This window comes from Pelophylax lessonae (genome assembly GCF_965119305.1).
Source record: "Pelophylax lessonae genome assembly, chromosome: 1".
Taxonomy (NCBI): domain Eukaryota; kingdom Metazoa; phylum Chordata; class Amphibia; order Anura; family Ranidae; genus Pelophylax; species Pelophylax lessonae.
Genome location: NC_138768.1, coordinates 616,524,752 through 616,542,443, shown reverse-complemented (window position 1 = coordinate 616,542,443; position 17,692 = coordinate 616,524,752). Strand labels below are relative to the sequence as shown.

The 17,692-nt window shown below is 43.9% G+C and overlaps 1 protein-coding gene across 1 annotated transcript in view; it reads right to left on the bottom strand.

Moving 5' to 3' along the window:
- Nucleotides 1-205: 205 nt before the first annotated feature.
- LOC309553371 (pregnancy-specific glycoprotein 22-like) overlaps nucleotides 206-17,692 on the bottom strand; it is a 45,887-nt gene continuing 28,400 nt past the window's right edge. The window contains exon 3 of the mRNA XM_082254535.1: nucleotides 206-366. Coding sequence (XP_082110661.1) covers nucleotides 221-366 — 146 coding nt within the window. The 3' untranslated portion in view covers nucleotides 206-220. The remainder of the gene's footprint in view (nucleotides 367-17,692) is intronic.

Here is a 17,692-nt window from a genome sequence, read left to right as displayed (position 1 = left end):
GATAATAAAGACATCTGTGATCAAAAAGTGTGTAGGCAATGGACATTTTTTTTATATGTCCATTGGAGGACTATATATCAGACAAAAAAAAGGGATAACTGAGGAGGAAAGAGAGACAGAGAAATTTAGCTCAAAAGGAGGGGCAGTTAGCAGCTGTTCAGCCATTCTTGTTATTCTGAAAGTGCATGACTATTATTCAATTTTTTCCCCAAAGTTTGAGTCAATGCTTACCCAGAGATGGTTTCTCAATTGGTGCTTGCGATGGTTTGCGATACTTTTTACAGTAAACTGTTACAGCAGCCACAACCAGAAATATTGCAGTTACTGATCCGATCACAGCACCTATCACAACTTGATTGACATTGGCTGCAAAAAAAAGAAGGTTGGGCTATTTACAAGTGCAGTGATGATAGATTAGCTCTGTGGATAACAATCAACCTCATACTGGATGGACGGGTATTTCCTATAGAAAACACTTTTAATTACTGCCAAATTGAATGAGTTGAGCAATACTTTTATGAACATAAAGGATAGACTTTCCAGCACACATTATACAATGTAAGAACTCAAAGAATGGTATGTAGTAGGACAGTGTTAGCTTTCTGGGTTGTGTATTGAGCAATGTAATAAGGCTTGTATTGTAATACATCAGTGTGCAAGCAGCAATTAATGGAGTTTACTGACACAGCAAAGTATTGAAAGCAGAAGGAGGACAGATGCTAAAGTGGATACACTTTATTGCTAAAACAAGAGGTATGAACCTGCAGGTAGTAATGGGTGTCCAACTCAAACTATGGGAGAAAGGTCTGTGTACTGGAGGCACTCACTGCTGGCATACATGTAAGGGGACTTCTAATTGGTCAGGCGCCAAAATATGCAAGTCCCTGCCCACTTCTTCTTAGATAGGACAACAACCCACTGCTGGTAGATAAAAGCCTTTGCCATATTGTGCCCAACTCCTGTCCACAGGCCTGCCCACAACTTATCTGGCCATAGGCCTTTATATTCAAGAAAAAAAGGAATGTCCGCACACCAAATATATTTTCGGCACTTTACTGATGCTTGCAAAGAGGGCCATGAAAATAGACATCACACGTACTAACAGAACTCTTTGGCACACACTGCCACATTCAAGAGGAAGCCTACTGTAGCAGTCACTCAGGCGTGGAACGCCAGCGTACACATAATAAGCCATCTTCCCCTTTCTTCTCTTTGGGTGCAGCACAGTGTTGAGACCAACCTCCCTGTATAGTAGATTCACAGCATTCTGCTGTTGCAGGAAAGGAAATCTGTCGATTCCCCCATCAACACAGTCTTTGTTGATGGGGGAATCGCTCCCGAGGAGCTATTGTGTTCTCTTGGCAAGGAGCTATCCCTGATGGGAGAACACATTGATTATTGCTAGCGGCTATATCTGCTGGCAAAAATCGCATCCTAAAATTCCAACAAGTCGATTGATGGACTGACTTGGGTACAATCAGCCTGCCCATAGATTGTTTGAATCTTGGCTGGTCCATGCTGAACTGCCCAAGATTCGAAACGTCTCTGGCCGGGTTTAGAACTGGAGTAAAACTAGTAAAAGTTTTTCAAAAATTAAACATAATGAAAATAACATTAAGAGCTCAGTTACATTTGTGTTGTGCCTGAATGTGTATTGTGTTAAGGCAGTCCATTGAAAATAACAGAATGCACCAAAATGTCCCATAAAATAGACAGGAAACATTTTTTTCAATGCAACAAAATGTCCCAAAACATAGACATGAAACATTTTTTCAATGTATCAAAATGTCCCAAAAATTAGACATGAAAAATAGTTTTCAATGCAATTCACCATTGTGGATTGCAACACTCTGCAACCCATGTGAACTGCCTCAAAGTGAATGGCAGCATATTGCAGCAAGGCAAATAATATTTCCGCAATGCATAAATAAATGTAAATGTGCTCTCAAACCCCCAATTTTAGGGATTTTCCCAGTGAATTCCAAAGCCTGTTGGACAACATTGCCACCCAGAATCACATCAATTTCCTATTCACCCACATTATACACATAGCAACACTCCTTCCTGTAACATATGGATTTTCCAGTTTTAAAGTACTCCACCCATCAATTATCATAAAGAATGACATACAGCTGAGTAATGGTCAGAGCTTGATACATTCAAATCTCAAATTATTAAGTGACAATATAAACAGAGAGCCATGTTACCCGGGTAATGTAATGCTGTAATGTAATCATTGAAAATAGGGCACAATAAGTGGCAGAATGTATAGAAAGGATTTCTTTGTTATTTAAAGCAGAACCCTGGGTACAACTTTCATTGAATTATAATCCTTAACCACTTCTGGACCGGAAGGATTTGCCCCCTTAATGACCAGGCCATATTTTGCCATACGGCACTGCGTTACTTTAACAGACAATTGTGCTGACGTGCGATGCTGTATCTAAATAAAATTGACGTCCTTTTTTCCCACAAATAGAGCTTTCTTTTGGTGGTATTTGATCACCTGTGCGATTTTTTATTTTTTGCACTATAAACAAAAAAAAGAGCGACAATTCTGAAAAAAAAAACTGTATTTTTCACATTCTGCTATATAACATCCCCCCAAAAAAAAAAATTTAAAATCAAATCTATTTATTTTTTTTAACATTTTAGGCCAATTTGTTTTCTGCTACTTATTTTTGGTAAAAAAAAAATCGCAATAAGCGTATTTTGATTGGTTTGCGCAAAAGTTATTGTGTCTACTAACTACGGGAAAGATTTTTGTCATTTCTATCGTATTTTTTTTCTTTTTACTAGTAATGGCGGCGATCTGCGATTTTATGCGGGACTGCGAGATTGGGATGGACAGATCTGACCCCTGACTGACATTTTTGACACTTTTGGGGGGACCAGTGACATTACTACAGTAATCAGTGCAAAAAATATACACTGTTACTGTAATAATAACACTGACAGGGAAGGGGTTAACAGTGTGGGTGATCAAGGGGTTAAATGTGTATCTAGGGGCGTGTTTATAACTGTGGGAGGGGCGTGGTTTGTGAAATGATCATAGAGACCTGTGATCCTATATAGAAGGATCACAGGGGCTCTGTGATTATTCCAGGGAGAAGAACGGTCGGCTGTGTTTACTACAGCTGACCATTCTTCTCTCTCAGCGGGGAATGGTCATGGGTATCAGACAGCAATCGGAGCCGCCTGCCCCGTGCATCAGCTTCCCCACTGACGAGCATGGGCGGGAGCACGCAACCGGCGGTGCGCACTTGCCCCCTAGCTGCCTGCGTGCGACCGACATATACCTATGGTGGTTTGAGCAGGAGCGGCTGCCTGCCGCAGTGTAACTGCGGCGGGCAGTCGAAAAGTGGTTAAAGTGCTTGTAAAACCACTCTTATAACTTTTACCTATAGGTAAGCCTTTATATAGGTACTGTAAATATCTTCTAAACTTGCACAGTTTAGTCTTTGTTACAGGAAATTCCTGGTCAGAGGCAAAGTGAAGAAGCTATTTCATGATTGACAACTGCACAGCTCTGTAAGAAATACAAAAAAGCCAACTAATTCACACAATTTGTGTTGCGGCACACTGGACAATAGCTTAGCACTGGAAAGATAACTTTGTGCCATTCTCACAAGTCCTTAACAGAATAGAAGAAATAAAGCATATGGAATATTTACACCATACCATTAACAATACTAAGCATCTATATGATTTAAAATGGGATCCATGGTTTACATACAAAGCTTCACTTGATGTTTAGATGTAAAATGCTGCCCAATACTTTATTTTTGTATTATTTTATATTTTTGTTTTTATAATCTTTGATACTCTGTGTTATATTACAGTTCTATCAAATGACTACATAGTTAACCACTTAAGCCCCGGAAGATTTTACCCCCTTCCTGACAAGGCCCTTTTTTGCGATTCGGCACTGCGTGACTTTAACGGACAATTGCGCGGTCGTGCAACGCTGTACTCAAATTAATTTGACATCCTTTTTTTCCCACAAACAGAGCTTTCTTTTGGTGGTATTTGATCACCTGTGCGATTTTTTGATCATGCGCTATAAACAAAAAAAGAGCGACAATTTTGCAAAAATAACAATATTTTTCTAAATTTTTTAACATTTTTGGCCAATTTGTTTTCTGCTACATATGCTTGGTAAAAAAAATCACAATAAGCGTATTTTGATTGGTTTGCGCAAAAGTTATTGCGTTTACTAACTAAGGGAAAGATTTTTGTCATTTTTGTTGTTTTTTTTTTAATGAGTAATGGTGGCGATTCCTGATTTTTTTTGCGGGACTGCGACATTGCGGCGGACAGATCGGACCCTTGACTGACATTTTTGACACTTTTGGGGGTACCAGTGACATTACTACAGTAATCAGTGCTATACATATGCACTGTTACTGTAAAAATGACACTGGGAGGGAAGGGGTTAACTTTATTGGGGAAGGAGGGGTCAAGTGTGTCCCTAGGGGCGTGTTTCTAACTGTGCAGGGATGTGGCTACTGGTGTAAGAACAGAGATCAACGGTCCTACATAGTAGAACCGTATGATCTCCATTTTTACACAGGGAAGAATGACAGGCGGCTTTGTTTACATTAGCCGCCTGCCTTTCTCTCTTCACGGTGGACAATCGCGAGTGACCGGCGGACATCGGGTCCGCCGGTTACACGCACGGACTTGTTAGGGAACGAGCTGGGGCGGGAGCACGCCTCCGGGGGCGCGAGCTCGTCCGCTATTGGCTCACAAGCTAGTGACAGGCTAGTGACGTACCGACGTTGCCTGGCCGGGGCTGACCGCCGCAGTATATGTACTTGCGGCGGTCGGCAACCGGTTAAGAATTTAAATGGACAATGGTTTTATACCAAAAATTTTCTGAGAGATGTTCATTTACAATTTATAAATGTTTATTTACACATTGTATTTTTGTATTGAAAAACATAAAAGTTTATAGACAAAAGAAATACAAAAAAGACACCAAGAATTAAGGAAAGGTGTCCATACACTGTTAGTTTTTTAATTCAGTCAGCAAGCAGAATTGAAAAAAAAAAAAAAGACAGATTCTTCCATTCAGGCAAATTAGGGGGATAGAGGAATCCCTCCACTGGGACATTGTATTCTGAAACTGGTTCCCTTTGCTGTCAGAATACGTATAAATATATCAAATCAGTGCCACTCAGTACTTTACAAACATTGTGAACTGAAAATGATATCATATGACAAGCCAATATTTTAGCAAGACCAACATTAAAGAATCCAGCGTGTCTATATATTCCTACACAGGGCCGCTGAAAGGCAGTGCAGCCAGCCCTCCTGTACTTGGCCCAGGCACCATCAGTTCAAAAGGGGGCCCAGGCACCTGCTGAGCAGGAGGGCCGGCTGAACTCTTTTATTGCAGACACCATACATCTTCTGCCTCCCCCTGCAGTGCTTTCATATTCTTCTCCTTTTTCTCCCTCTGATGCACTGCAGGGGGATTGGTCCTAGTACATGCCCTTCCATCGGCTGTCCAGGCCCCCTTGTGTGCCCCTTTTCCCCAAAGTGCTTTTGGCTTCCCTCCTCTCCCACCAGCAGCTGCTGCGAGCACACAGGGGGATGTTTCAGGATAGAAAGTGGGGAAGGGGCTGGTAAATATGTAATTTACTGGCCCCTTTCTTTCCGGAATGAACACAGTGAGCGATTGGAACCAATCACTCCTGTTTTAATTCATCACTGAAGAACAGTAAACTGTGTTTACTATGTTTCAGTTTGTGAATGAGCAGGAAGCTTGCAGGAGGCTGCAGAGAAATGGCTGATAAAACTAGGTCCTCAGTCACTTTGGCTCAGGGGGTGGGGGCCTTGTCAGGTAGGCTGCATGGGGCCCCGTGATTTCTAACCGAAACCCTGTTCTTACAGACGGGAACATTTGTGATGCTGTTTATTTACAAATTTGACAAATATTTTTTCCAGCTCTCCACTGTGTTTATATTTCTCCAATTCGTTCTTTCACCACTTGTGCATATCCGTTCACCAGCATCCATATGCTCTCACCTTATAGTCTGACCCAATAATAGGTCTCATGCACTTGCCCCTTTAAGTGGGGTCTCCTATGCCACACCTGCCATGGCCTGTAATAAGTAATGGGTGTAATAGAGGATGAAGAAATCCTGATGAAATAGATTCGATAACTTTGGGTGTTGCTCAGCCTTGCAGCGATTGACCACGGAGGAGGATTTTCTGTGGGGGACAGCAACAAAGAGGAGGTTGTTTTCCAATATTTGTTTTATTTCTAACTATATCCTACCATCTAGTTCAACCTTGGGTGGATTGCCGAGGATGGAGATGGACTGAGGAACATCTGAATGCTGGAGAAAGGAATAACAGCCATGGCATGGAAGAGCCCACTTATAGGGACAAGCGCATTAGACCTATTATTAGGTCAGAATATAAGGTGAGAGCATATGAATGCTGGTGAACGGATATGGACAAGTGGTGAAAGAAGGATTTGGAGAACTTTAAACACAGTGGAGAGTCGGAAAAAAATTATTTGGCACCTTTAGAAATAACACAGCACCACGAATGTTAACGTCTGTAGGAATATATGGACACACTGGACTATTATTTTAATGTTGGTCTTGCTTTTGTCATATGATATAATTTTCAGTTCACAATATTTGTAAAGTACTGCGCATTACGGATTGGATATATTTATCCATTGCTGACACTTGTGGGAACACAGGAGGTGAGGGCAGCAGTACTGACACTAAACTAGTCTATTTATTCTTGGTTCTATTATTAATCTGAAGCAGATAAATTGCAGAGACGCTTATCAATACGTGGGTACTCAAAAACCACACTAAGAAAAGCATATAACAGGGTAAAAAGCCAATCTAGAACTGACCTACTATATAAACACAAAACGAAAAAAGAAGCGTCCACGGTAAGATTAATCACTACATTTTCTGATAATTCCACACAATTCAGAACGATTGTCAATAAACACTGGCACCTATTAACAGATCATACTATCTAAATATGTTAAAGATCGACCGGAACTAGTATATAGACGGGCAACCTCAATAAGAGATCGTCTAACCTCTAGTCACTACAGAGAGACCAAACAAACAACCATAATTGGCCCTAAAGGCACATATAGATGTGGGAGTTGCGCTCGATGCCCTTGGGTTCAGGAGGGCCCCATCACCTTTCTCCCCAATGGGGATAGACACAGATTACGGACACACATTGACTGCACTACGCAAGGCGTCATTTATTTAATGACATGCAAATGCAAAGCCTTTTATGTAGGCAAAACTATCCGTGAATTTGGTCTCCGGATACGAGATCACATTTACTGTTCAGGTAATGGTAAAATTTTAACACCAGTGACCAGACATATAGGCCTGCACCATAAATTTAACAATACTGTGGTATCATTTCAAGTCCTTGAAGTCATACACCCCGACCCAAGAGGGGGCGACTGGGACAAACGGATCTTACAGGCTGAGACCCTCTGGATCGAGAGACTCAATGCTCTCGACCCCCCGGGTCTCAATGAAACGCATACTTTTAAAGCCTTTTTATAAATTGTACTGCATAGGACCTATTTTTTGTCCCTTTCTGATGGATCCAAACCACTATTTTCTTACTCTGGTAGCTTCTTTATGGTACTCCTGTTGCCCCTTTATTGTGTCTTTCCCTCCCTACCCCCCTTTTTTTCTTCCCTTCATGGTTTGTTCTTACACACCAACCTCTCAGGGTATTTACTTTGTCGGCCATAACCATTTTTTCTGTTGTGAGTAACCTCCATAGACAGGCGGCTATTGGCTGTCTGTAATTAATATATGTGTTTTTGCTATTACATTGTGGGTGGCTACACAATGTTTCAATAAATGGAAAACTAACATTCTTGTATTGGTATTTGCAAATAACCTTGTATATATATATATAACAATGTACACATTGGTATGTATCCCAATTTAGGCATCTGATCTCCCACTGGTAGTGTGGACCAATCGGCGCTGGCCATATCGGTTGTCTGTGATGTCCCACGGGCGGGCAAGAGATGTACAGAGGCTCTTGGTGTGTATATTGAGCATCCAGTCCCTTTGTCTACACGGAGGAATCCGCTTCCTATACGCCATTCCATCTGCATCCGATCAGTGTTACTTTCGGCGTCCCAGGTTGCATGGCAACCAATTGAGGGGCGGTCCTGTGTGTCTTTGACAGCTGCGCGCCGCGTCTACCGACGCGCGTGCGCAGTTGTACATCTGACTCCGTGACGTCACCGAGACGCGCGTCGCCTGCGTGTGACGGCGGAGTTGATGATCCATTTAAGACAGGAACGGTACGCCAGCTGGTGTGCAGACGATGGAGCTTCGACACATGGATCACTAAACGGTAATAACGCTTCAGCCTTTTCACTACCTACGAATCCCTTATCCTCTATACTTTAAATATAGCTACGGACCCTCCCCCTTGGAGATTAATGTATGGGCAGCAAGCTGTACTTGCATTACTATTAAGGATATACATCCGAATCCAATATACATAGCATTTTGTGACTATATATGGATTCATAGCATGGTCAGAACTAGCCTGCCCAAGCCTTTTGTTCATTTGCTATTTTCCTCCTTTTTGAATATATTACAGAGCGGTACCAGTTGATCCGGAGATTTAAATCTGATGTCTCGCTTGATGTGCGATATCATTTCTGTGCTCCTCTGATCTTATGTTCTTTCCACCCCTTCTCCATCGTCTGACCATCACACAAGCCCTGGCATAGAGTTTGGTAGGTTATCACTTTCATAGACTTCTATTGATGTCATTTTAGTGAGCATCCCCTTTTGAAGATCGGAAGCGCTTCAATATACATTTATAGATTTCTCAATACCAATCTTTACGTATATTCAATGATTTGAACAATGTGATCAATATAGTCTGCAGTATATATTTCTGCAGCCTCTTAACGAATACAATATTTTATATACCAGCATTCTCTATATCTTCCACTGTCTAGGCTTTTCTGCCTTTTGGTCATCCTTGCCCGCCCGGGGGACAGTATTTGACGACCGACGCCTATGCTCCGTTTGCTATGAACCATCAGTCCCACCACTGGGAGTATCATATATATGCCTTGGCCTACATGCCAGTGTAGATTATCCTTCCTGTATACTCATGTAAGTAAGATGTCTACCATGTGATCGAATAAATGACGTACTTGTGTCAGAAGTTGGAGGGGCTTATCGCCTATTGCTCCATACTTGACATACACTGATATTCGAAACAGCAAAACGAACATGTATATGTATGAACGTTTGTCTACAACAATGTATGATAACTGTGTATCTATCTTTGTCATTTTTTAGTGGCTTTTTATCAAGTTACACCCCTTGTACCCCTGAAGAAGCGGTATACACCGCGAAACATGTCGGGTAGTGGAAATCGGACCGATTAGAGGGACACAAACCAGTCCTGGCACCTCCAGACTGACCGTGACCTCTGACTAGTCCTGTCCACAATTTCAAGGAAATTATCTCTGATGATATTTTATCAATTATGTTGTTACCATGATGATGTTTCATATTATCTTGTAACAGTAATGTCTTGTATTTGTACCCCTATTCTTTTTGACTCTATGTGATTAATAAAATTATACACTTTTTAGATGTTTTGTAGATACATCTCTCTTATTGGTTATATAACGGTACCCTAAAAATCCCAACCCTTGCCCCACATCTTGCTATCTTTTCGAATTTGACTAGGGATGAGGTACCCCAATACCTTATATTAAACCTAATGGGCTAATTTTCGCTCTATTATTAATCTGATTTATTTTTTATATTTTGTTTTATATTGTTTTTTTCATAGATTGATAAATACAAGTTTATTTTTTGGATTAAGTTATTAAGCACAATTCTCTCTCTCCCCTCCAGTGATTGTGCTGAGGATTCTTTGATTCATTCTGATGTCAGAATATATTGATCAGTGGCTGTAGCTGATAACTGATTAAAGTTTTCCAGTGTGTTCCTTCAATAGAACCTACTGAATTTCAATCAGTGTGTGGTAAGCTAGGGCGGCTTTGGCCACTTCCATAGAAACCGTCCAACATTCAGTTCGGCCGGCTTCTGTCCAAGGGTCATGACCAAAAGAAGGTCTGCTGACTGACTCCCGATCAGCGCTTTCAGCCAATGGCTGAGAACACTGACCAGAGTGTTCTGGAGGGGGACCGTCCCTCTGTCAGAAAACAGGAGAACAGCAGGGGAGATCGCTCTACTAACATCAGACAGTTGGTACATTGGCTCCTCCGGTGCTGTCAGTTTTTTTCATTCAGCCCTATTGGGTTGAAAACAAACTACTAGTGTGTACTAGGCTAAAGTATAACTAAAGGCAAACTTTTTTTTTAGTTTTGGATAGAGTGGAGAGGGATTTGAACGCTTGTCAGTTTTTATTGCTGTCTGTGCCCCAATACAGGAGATTCACCCTCTCTATTTGTCCTGTTTACCATTTTCATTGAAAGTGAAAGTAAAGGAAAATCCCAAATTTTGGGTATTTCCCAGAAAAGTAATAGAGGGGAAATCTTCAAATGGGGATACAGTTCTGATGACCTGGGGGTCCCCAAGGGATTCCCCTAATTTGCAGGGATTTCCGCTCACTTCCTGTCTGGCTTTGGAACAGGAAGTGAAGAAAAATCTCTGTAATGGAGGACAAATGGAAAAAAAAAAAAGATCTGATGGGCGTTATAACCCTCCCATGCTCTATCCAAAATTAAAAAAAAGAAGTATGGCCTATAGTTCTACTTTAACAATATACATGGCTCTTGTGTTTAGACAATATTTATTTAGCCCAGATTTCAGTTTGAAACAAACGGATTTCATTATCTCTCTATAAAAAAATGCCCTTAGTGTGTAAATTAAGTTCCTGTTATCTAACTAGAGGGTTCTTTCCCAATAGAGGGAGATAAAGGGCTTTTGTTAGGTCAAGGACATTATGCCAAGGCAGTGAGGGAATCAGACCAACCTCATGAGTGTTGACTGAACTGACCCATTGTTTTCTGTATATCAAGACTGCTGAAAATATCATGTTGTAGAATGACTACATATATGCAAAGATATACCTGCAAGGCCACAGTGGGAGAATTACAACTACATATTACCCCTAAAGACTTCTCCCTAAATATCTGCTTTTCTCCCCTTGTTTCCGCCCCTCTCCCTTTAAAAGACACTACCTGCCTGGAGTTTTCATGTTCTCCCTGTGCCTGCAAGGGTTTCCTCCAGGTACTCCGGTTTCCTCCCACACTCCAAAGACATGCTGGTAGGTTGAACAGATCCTATCTAAATTGGCCCTAGTATATGAATGTGAGTTAGGCCAGCCATACACGGTGCAAATTTCTTTCCTGCAACCAAGATTCCCCCCATCAACACAAACTGTGCTGACAGGGGAATCAGCAATTGTCTTCTCCCGGCGGGGAGTCAGGCGGAGGAAAAGACAGTGATTATCTCTAGCGGCTATAGCAGCTACTAGCGATTGTAGCACGACCCCCACGGGGGCTGCTGAGTATGTTCATTTCCTCCACACTCCCTTGACCCTGATCTACCTCCGTCCCGCTAGGCACTACTGGTTCTGACATGTTAACTCAAAGATAACAATGACACTTGAGTATCAGTATATTAGTTTACTGATTCAAATGGTAAAATAGACAAATATACTTTCAACAAAACTGGAATGATAATCAGAAGGTACAATGAGATTTTGAGTCTCCAGGACCCAAAAAGCAGATATGAAGCCCAAGACCCAAAATCCAGTAACAACAATATACCAGAATGCATATAGATATAAAAAAATGTCAAATTAGAGTTATATCCTAATATATATTATGAAGCTTTCTTTAAAGATTTGTGAGAGTGACTATCAGACAATCTGGTCTACACTGACTGTATTGAACAGATAGATCTTAATAACTCAGCTGAATATATACGCATATGCATACAGGGCCGCTGATAGGGGGGGACCACCGGTCCTTCTGTAGGGGGCCCTGGCCCTGTCACTTATCAGGGGGGCCCGGCCGGCAGCTTCAGACTTCATGCAGAATGTGACTGTGTACAGTCAGTTAGTGTACATAATATACTGTTCCCTGCCAGAGTCCTGGGTATTCATATTCCCTGCTGGGCTGAGGGGGGGCCCCATCTGTTCCCCTCTAGAGCAGAGAGATCGCTGCAGCCTCTGGGGACTATTTTTTTTAATTTCGGGCGTCCCCACGGACTTGCACACACTTTCTTGTAATGTGGAAGTCCCGGCTCTGTAAGTCCCCGCTGCTGGCCTGCACATTGCCTGACTTCTTTAGCCAGTAAGTGCTGAGGGAATCAGGCAGAAGAGTGCTGGCAGGCTAGGGGCAGCTAGTTGGAGCCTGGAACTGGAAACGATCCGTGCAGGGCAGGCACACAGATGAGTCCTTGTGTGATCTCCACTCAGCAGCTTGTCCAGCAGTGCAGACACAGAGGGATCTGGCATAAGTCACACAGGAAAGGTACAGTCTCATGACATGACACAGCACACACCTTTCCCCATACCCTGGTTTATTGCCTATTTTAATATATATATTATATTATATCATATTATATTATATATATTTATATAGCAGGGAGCAGCCAAATATGGTGATCATTATCATCATGATGACAGTCACACTCACACAGTACAGGTGCTTTGAGCCACAGAGCCTGTACTGTGTGATTATCATGATGATAATGAAGATCATCATTGAAGAAAGAACAGTGAAATGCATATATATATATATATTTTTTTTAAAGGGTATGTTTATTAAACTTTTGTAGACATTGCAGCAACAACAAACACTCAGGCTCGGTTCACATTTGTGCGATGCGGGAAGGCTGCGAATATGCAGCCTGTTCCCGCATCGCATCCGCACAAGAGGCAGTTCACACTGCCATATGCGATACGCAGGGGGTGTCAATTAAATGTTAACGACACCCCCAGTTGGATCGCATATCGCAGTGCGATCTGACAGTACGCACAGGATCGGATCGCACAAGTGTGAACCGCTGTGTGACCCAATCCTGATGCGGCTGAAAAAAAGGGTCATGTGCGAGTTTGGTGCGGATACAGTGCAAATTCAGCCATACAAAGTGTATGGCTGAACTCGCATCCGCACAGGAGATCGCATGTAATGAAGGAGCAGTGCGCTCCAAATTACATGCGATCTCCGCAGCCGCAATAATGTGAACCGGGACTTAGTAAGTGGTAAAACAAAACTTGCAAAACAGGGCAGTGCACCGAGGCGCAGCTCAGACAAATACAAACAAAAGAAAGAAAGAAGAGAGATCCATTTATCCATGACAACAATGCTTAATGAAAGACCAAAATGGTCCAGCCGGCCATATATGGTTCGAATCCCGGCAGGTTCAGCAGGAACCAGCCGAGATTCAAACCATCTATGGACAGGCAAGTTGATCCACTTGATAGACTTGCATACAACCAGCCTGTCAGATTTCACATGCAATTATTGCTAGCAGCTAGCAAGTAATCATTGTGTTCTCCTAAAGGGGACCAGGTGGCAGAATCATTGTTTTCTCCTGACTATGGTTGCAGGAAATAAAATCGCATTATCTATGGCCTGCGTTAGGCCCCTATCACATTGGATGGACTCCGCTTTGTTCAGCGGAGGATCTCTCTACTGATCAGAGCAGAGTGGGCAGATGACAGGTCCATGTCCACTCAGTTTATGCAGAGCAGACATGGACAGAGCCCACTCTACTCTATGGGCAGTGGGGTGTAAATGGACTCCATTGTCTATTTACACCCGACCACCTAGATGGAGCAGGACAGACCCCCTTAGGGTTTTTTTATCGGACCAGATCAGAGGTAGGCAAGTTTAAACAGACACAAGTAGGTTTACATCCGCTGCTCCATAGAGGTAAATTGAGGGTCTGATTGGGTCCACCCAGGGCTGCCAATAAAGGGGGTACCATCGGGCCTCCTGTAGAGTTACTTATCAGGGGGGCCTGACCGTCAGCTTCCGACTTTGTTTCGAAGATAACTATCCCTGGAAGACAAAGCTGCATTTTTTAAGGCAGGTGGGCGGGGTCATGGGTGGGGTAAGGGGCGGGCTTTTGGGGGCCCCATCAGATAGACTGTACGGGGCCCCGTGATTTCTAACAGCTGCCCTGTATGCATATATGTATGTCTTAATGAAATACCTTTTAACCTTTAATCTAGCAACTGAAAGAGTGCACTCTATCACCTATAGGGGCACCCTTTGGCTATGAATTACTAGAGTCTCTTTCTAGCAAGGCCTTGCAATTCTTCGCCGGCAGCTTGAGCTCTGGTCATTCACATAAATGAAATTTGTAATCCACAGGGAAAGGGGTATTTTTAAATCCAAGTTCTGCTTGAGATATGATCAGTATAAACCACTTTACATATACTTGCAGTTCTCTGGTTCACCATGCACTGCAACAGCTCAGCAGTGTCCCATGGCAACCGTCTTAGTTATTCAGGGTTCTCTTTGTCTTTGTACTGCGTCACAGGCTCTCTTGCTCTTTCTGCTCTCACAATAGTCAGGTCTCTCTCACCAAACTCTCCGCTGCTTCTGTCCAGCAGGCCTCTGCACCGGGCTAGTCACTTCCCTCTCTGTGACTTCCGCCACCTCTTAGATGCGCTCTCTCACACAGGCCTCAGCCTCCGTTTGCTCTGCTCTCCTCCTCCTCTTCCAGACCCTCCGCTCTCCACGAGGTTCCCCGAAGCAAGAGAGCGTACATCCGACTCTGCCCCCTATTTATCTTCTCTCCCACAATCCTCTGCGGATCCCTCTGCTCCCTGGGAGTATAGTCCAATCAAGCCCATCCTGCATAGTCTTTATCCTTCTTAGAACGACATCTCCCATAATTCAACGCACCGCTCTCACAGGAGAACCCATACTGATCACCAGTCTTAAAGAAACAGTACTTCAGCCTAAATTATACCGTATGCTACTACTTCACTTGGCTACACGATAGTCGTAAGAGAATGCGGCAGGCTGGTTGTACCCAAGTTGTAGCCAAGTCGATTAATTAATTAACTTGGTACATTCAGCCTGCCCATTAATTTACTGTAGGTGAGGGGTTGCACACAGTCACTTTTTTTTTGTGCAAACATCGAAGCAAGCCAGATTCTCGCAATTTTCCGTACATGGATACCCTTTTTTAGGTTATGGAAGTTTTTAACTTACAAATCAATACTGCCTTCAAGTGGTCCTCCAATTTATCTACCTGGTCTTTCCTACAGCAATCAAACACAAGCTACATGTCAAACACACTGTAAAGAGGTCTTTATTGGCCTGCTACATTTGTCCAAGGATTACTGCTCAAAGGTTGTTGTCCCACAGAGCCCTTATGAATTACAGGTACTTAAATAGCACCATCAATTTACACAGCACTTTACATATATATTCAGTGTTGCCAACCGCCCGTAGATTTACGGGCAGCCCGTGAATTTTAGCCCATTTTCGGGCTGCCCGTAAATGCCCGTTACGGGCAGCGGCGCCCGTAATAAAGATGTCCGAACGGGGCCGCCACGCAACTGTGTATGCGCCGTTCTGAAGCCTGTCGGGCTCGGAAAAGCTCGCCTATTTCCGGCTGGACGCATGCGCAGTGACGAACTGGCGACGGCTGGCGCCATTTTTAAAAGACAGTGACACTGTCTTGTTGGCGCTGCGGGCTGCGGCCAGTAGAAGAAGAAGAGGAGACTCATGTGAGGACTGGCTGGGGTCCCGGGGACAGAGGACAGTATTGAAGGGGCTGAATTGGGGGCAGAAAAGGACAGTGCTTTGGGGGCTAAACTAAGGCAGGGCAAGAGAAGGACAGTGTTCAGTGCTGTGCGGGCTAAATGCAGGAGACAAAGAAGGGCACTGTGCTATGGGGGCTAAAGGCAGGGGACAGAGAAGGACACTGTGCTATGGGGGCTAAAGGCAGGGGACAGAGAAGGACACTGTGCTATGGGGGCTAAATGCAGGGGACAGAGAAGGACACTGTGCTATGGGGGCTAAATGCAGGGGACAGAGAAGGACACTGTGCTATGGGGGCTAAAGGCAGGGGGCAGAGAAGGGCACTGTGCTATGGGGGCTAAAGGCAGGGGGCAGAGAAGGACACTGTGCTATGGGGGCAGAGAAGGACAGTGCTGTGTGGGCAGAAATGGACAGTGCTGTGGAGGCAGATAAGGACACTGTGCTGTGGGGGTCAAAGGCAGGGGGCAGAGGACGACAGTGCTGTGGGGGGCTAAAGGCAGGGGGCAGAGAAGGACAGTGCTGTGGGGGCAGAGAAGGACAGTGTTGTGGGGGCTGAAGTGGGGGGCAGAGAAGGACAGTGCTGTAGAGGGTATATGAAGGTGGGCAGAGGAGGACTCTGCTGTGGCAGGGTGATGTAAAGGGTGGCAGAGGTGGACACTGATGTGGAGGGTGAAGGAGGGCAGATTAGGACACTACTGTTGGGGGGAATGGGGGTGTCTGCAGCCTCTGAATACCTCCTGTACCATGTCCGCATCCTCTGACCACCTCTGGTATCATGTCCACAGCCTCTAACCACCTCCTGTATGATGTCCGCAGCCTCTGACCACCCTCAGGTAAGTGACAGCGCAGCCAGGTCAGTCTAACGGGGGGTCACTGATGTAAGGGCTGGGTGAATATAATAATGTAAGGGGGAACTAAGATAAAGGTTTCCCCCTTTATAGCAGGGAATCCCTTTCCCCTTACCTTAGTGTAATTAATCTGCAGAAGGGGGTCTCTGGTCACCAGATTCCCCCTCCCCCCCCCACATCAGAGTTCCTGATATTCTTTTCTACATCAGAGTCTGCAGGATTCTCCCCTTACAGTGCAAGGGGGAACTCTGTGGACCCTGATGTAAAAGGGAGCTCTGATGTAAAGGGCAATGCTGCAGACCCTGATGTAAGTGGGAACTCTGATGTAAAGTAGAGTGCAGTGGACTCTGATATAAGGTGGTTTCTGGTCAGCAGAGCACCCGATTACATCAGAGTCCCCCTTAAATCATGATCTGCAGCATTCCTCTTTACGTCAGAGTTACACTGTAAAGGGGAATCCTGCACACTCTGATATATGGGGGAAACCTGTGCTGGCTGGGTTACATTAATCTGACCTTCATGTAAATGGAGAAATATGGTTTATGACTTTTGTTTAACTTAAACACATTGCTAATAGCACTATCTACATGTTTATAGCTTAATTATTCATATTTGCACGGTTTAGCACTGAAAACGGCTATGTTATGTACATTTTTGCAGTGCCAGTAAAAAATTGGTGCCGTCCGTAAATTTTGGAGGTTCTGCCAGTAAATTTCCCTCCGGGGGGTTGGCAACACTGTATATATTGTACATTCACTCAGTCTCTGACCTCAAGGAGCTTACTCCCTAAGGTCCCTAAGGCTGGCCATACATGTTCAAATCTTGGACGGTTCAGCGCACAAGTCACACTAACAGAAAATGGTCTCAATATGCAGCATAACAATGCAAATTATTTCCATTCACCCTGGTCTCCTGCTTCACTTTTGAGGAAGCAAGACTGCCCTTCCCTGCAGAGATTGTTAGCCAGAAGGTGCTGGACAAGCATCAGAAAAACTCCACTCCTTGGCGCGTTGCGTCCCTACAGTGTCTGGCACCTTCTGGCTTGCTATGGTGGGCACTCTATGGTGGGGGGAACAGGAGC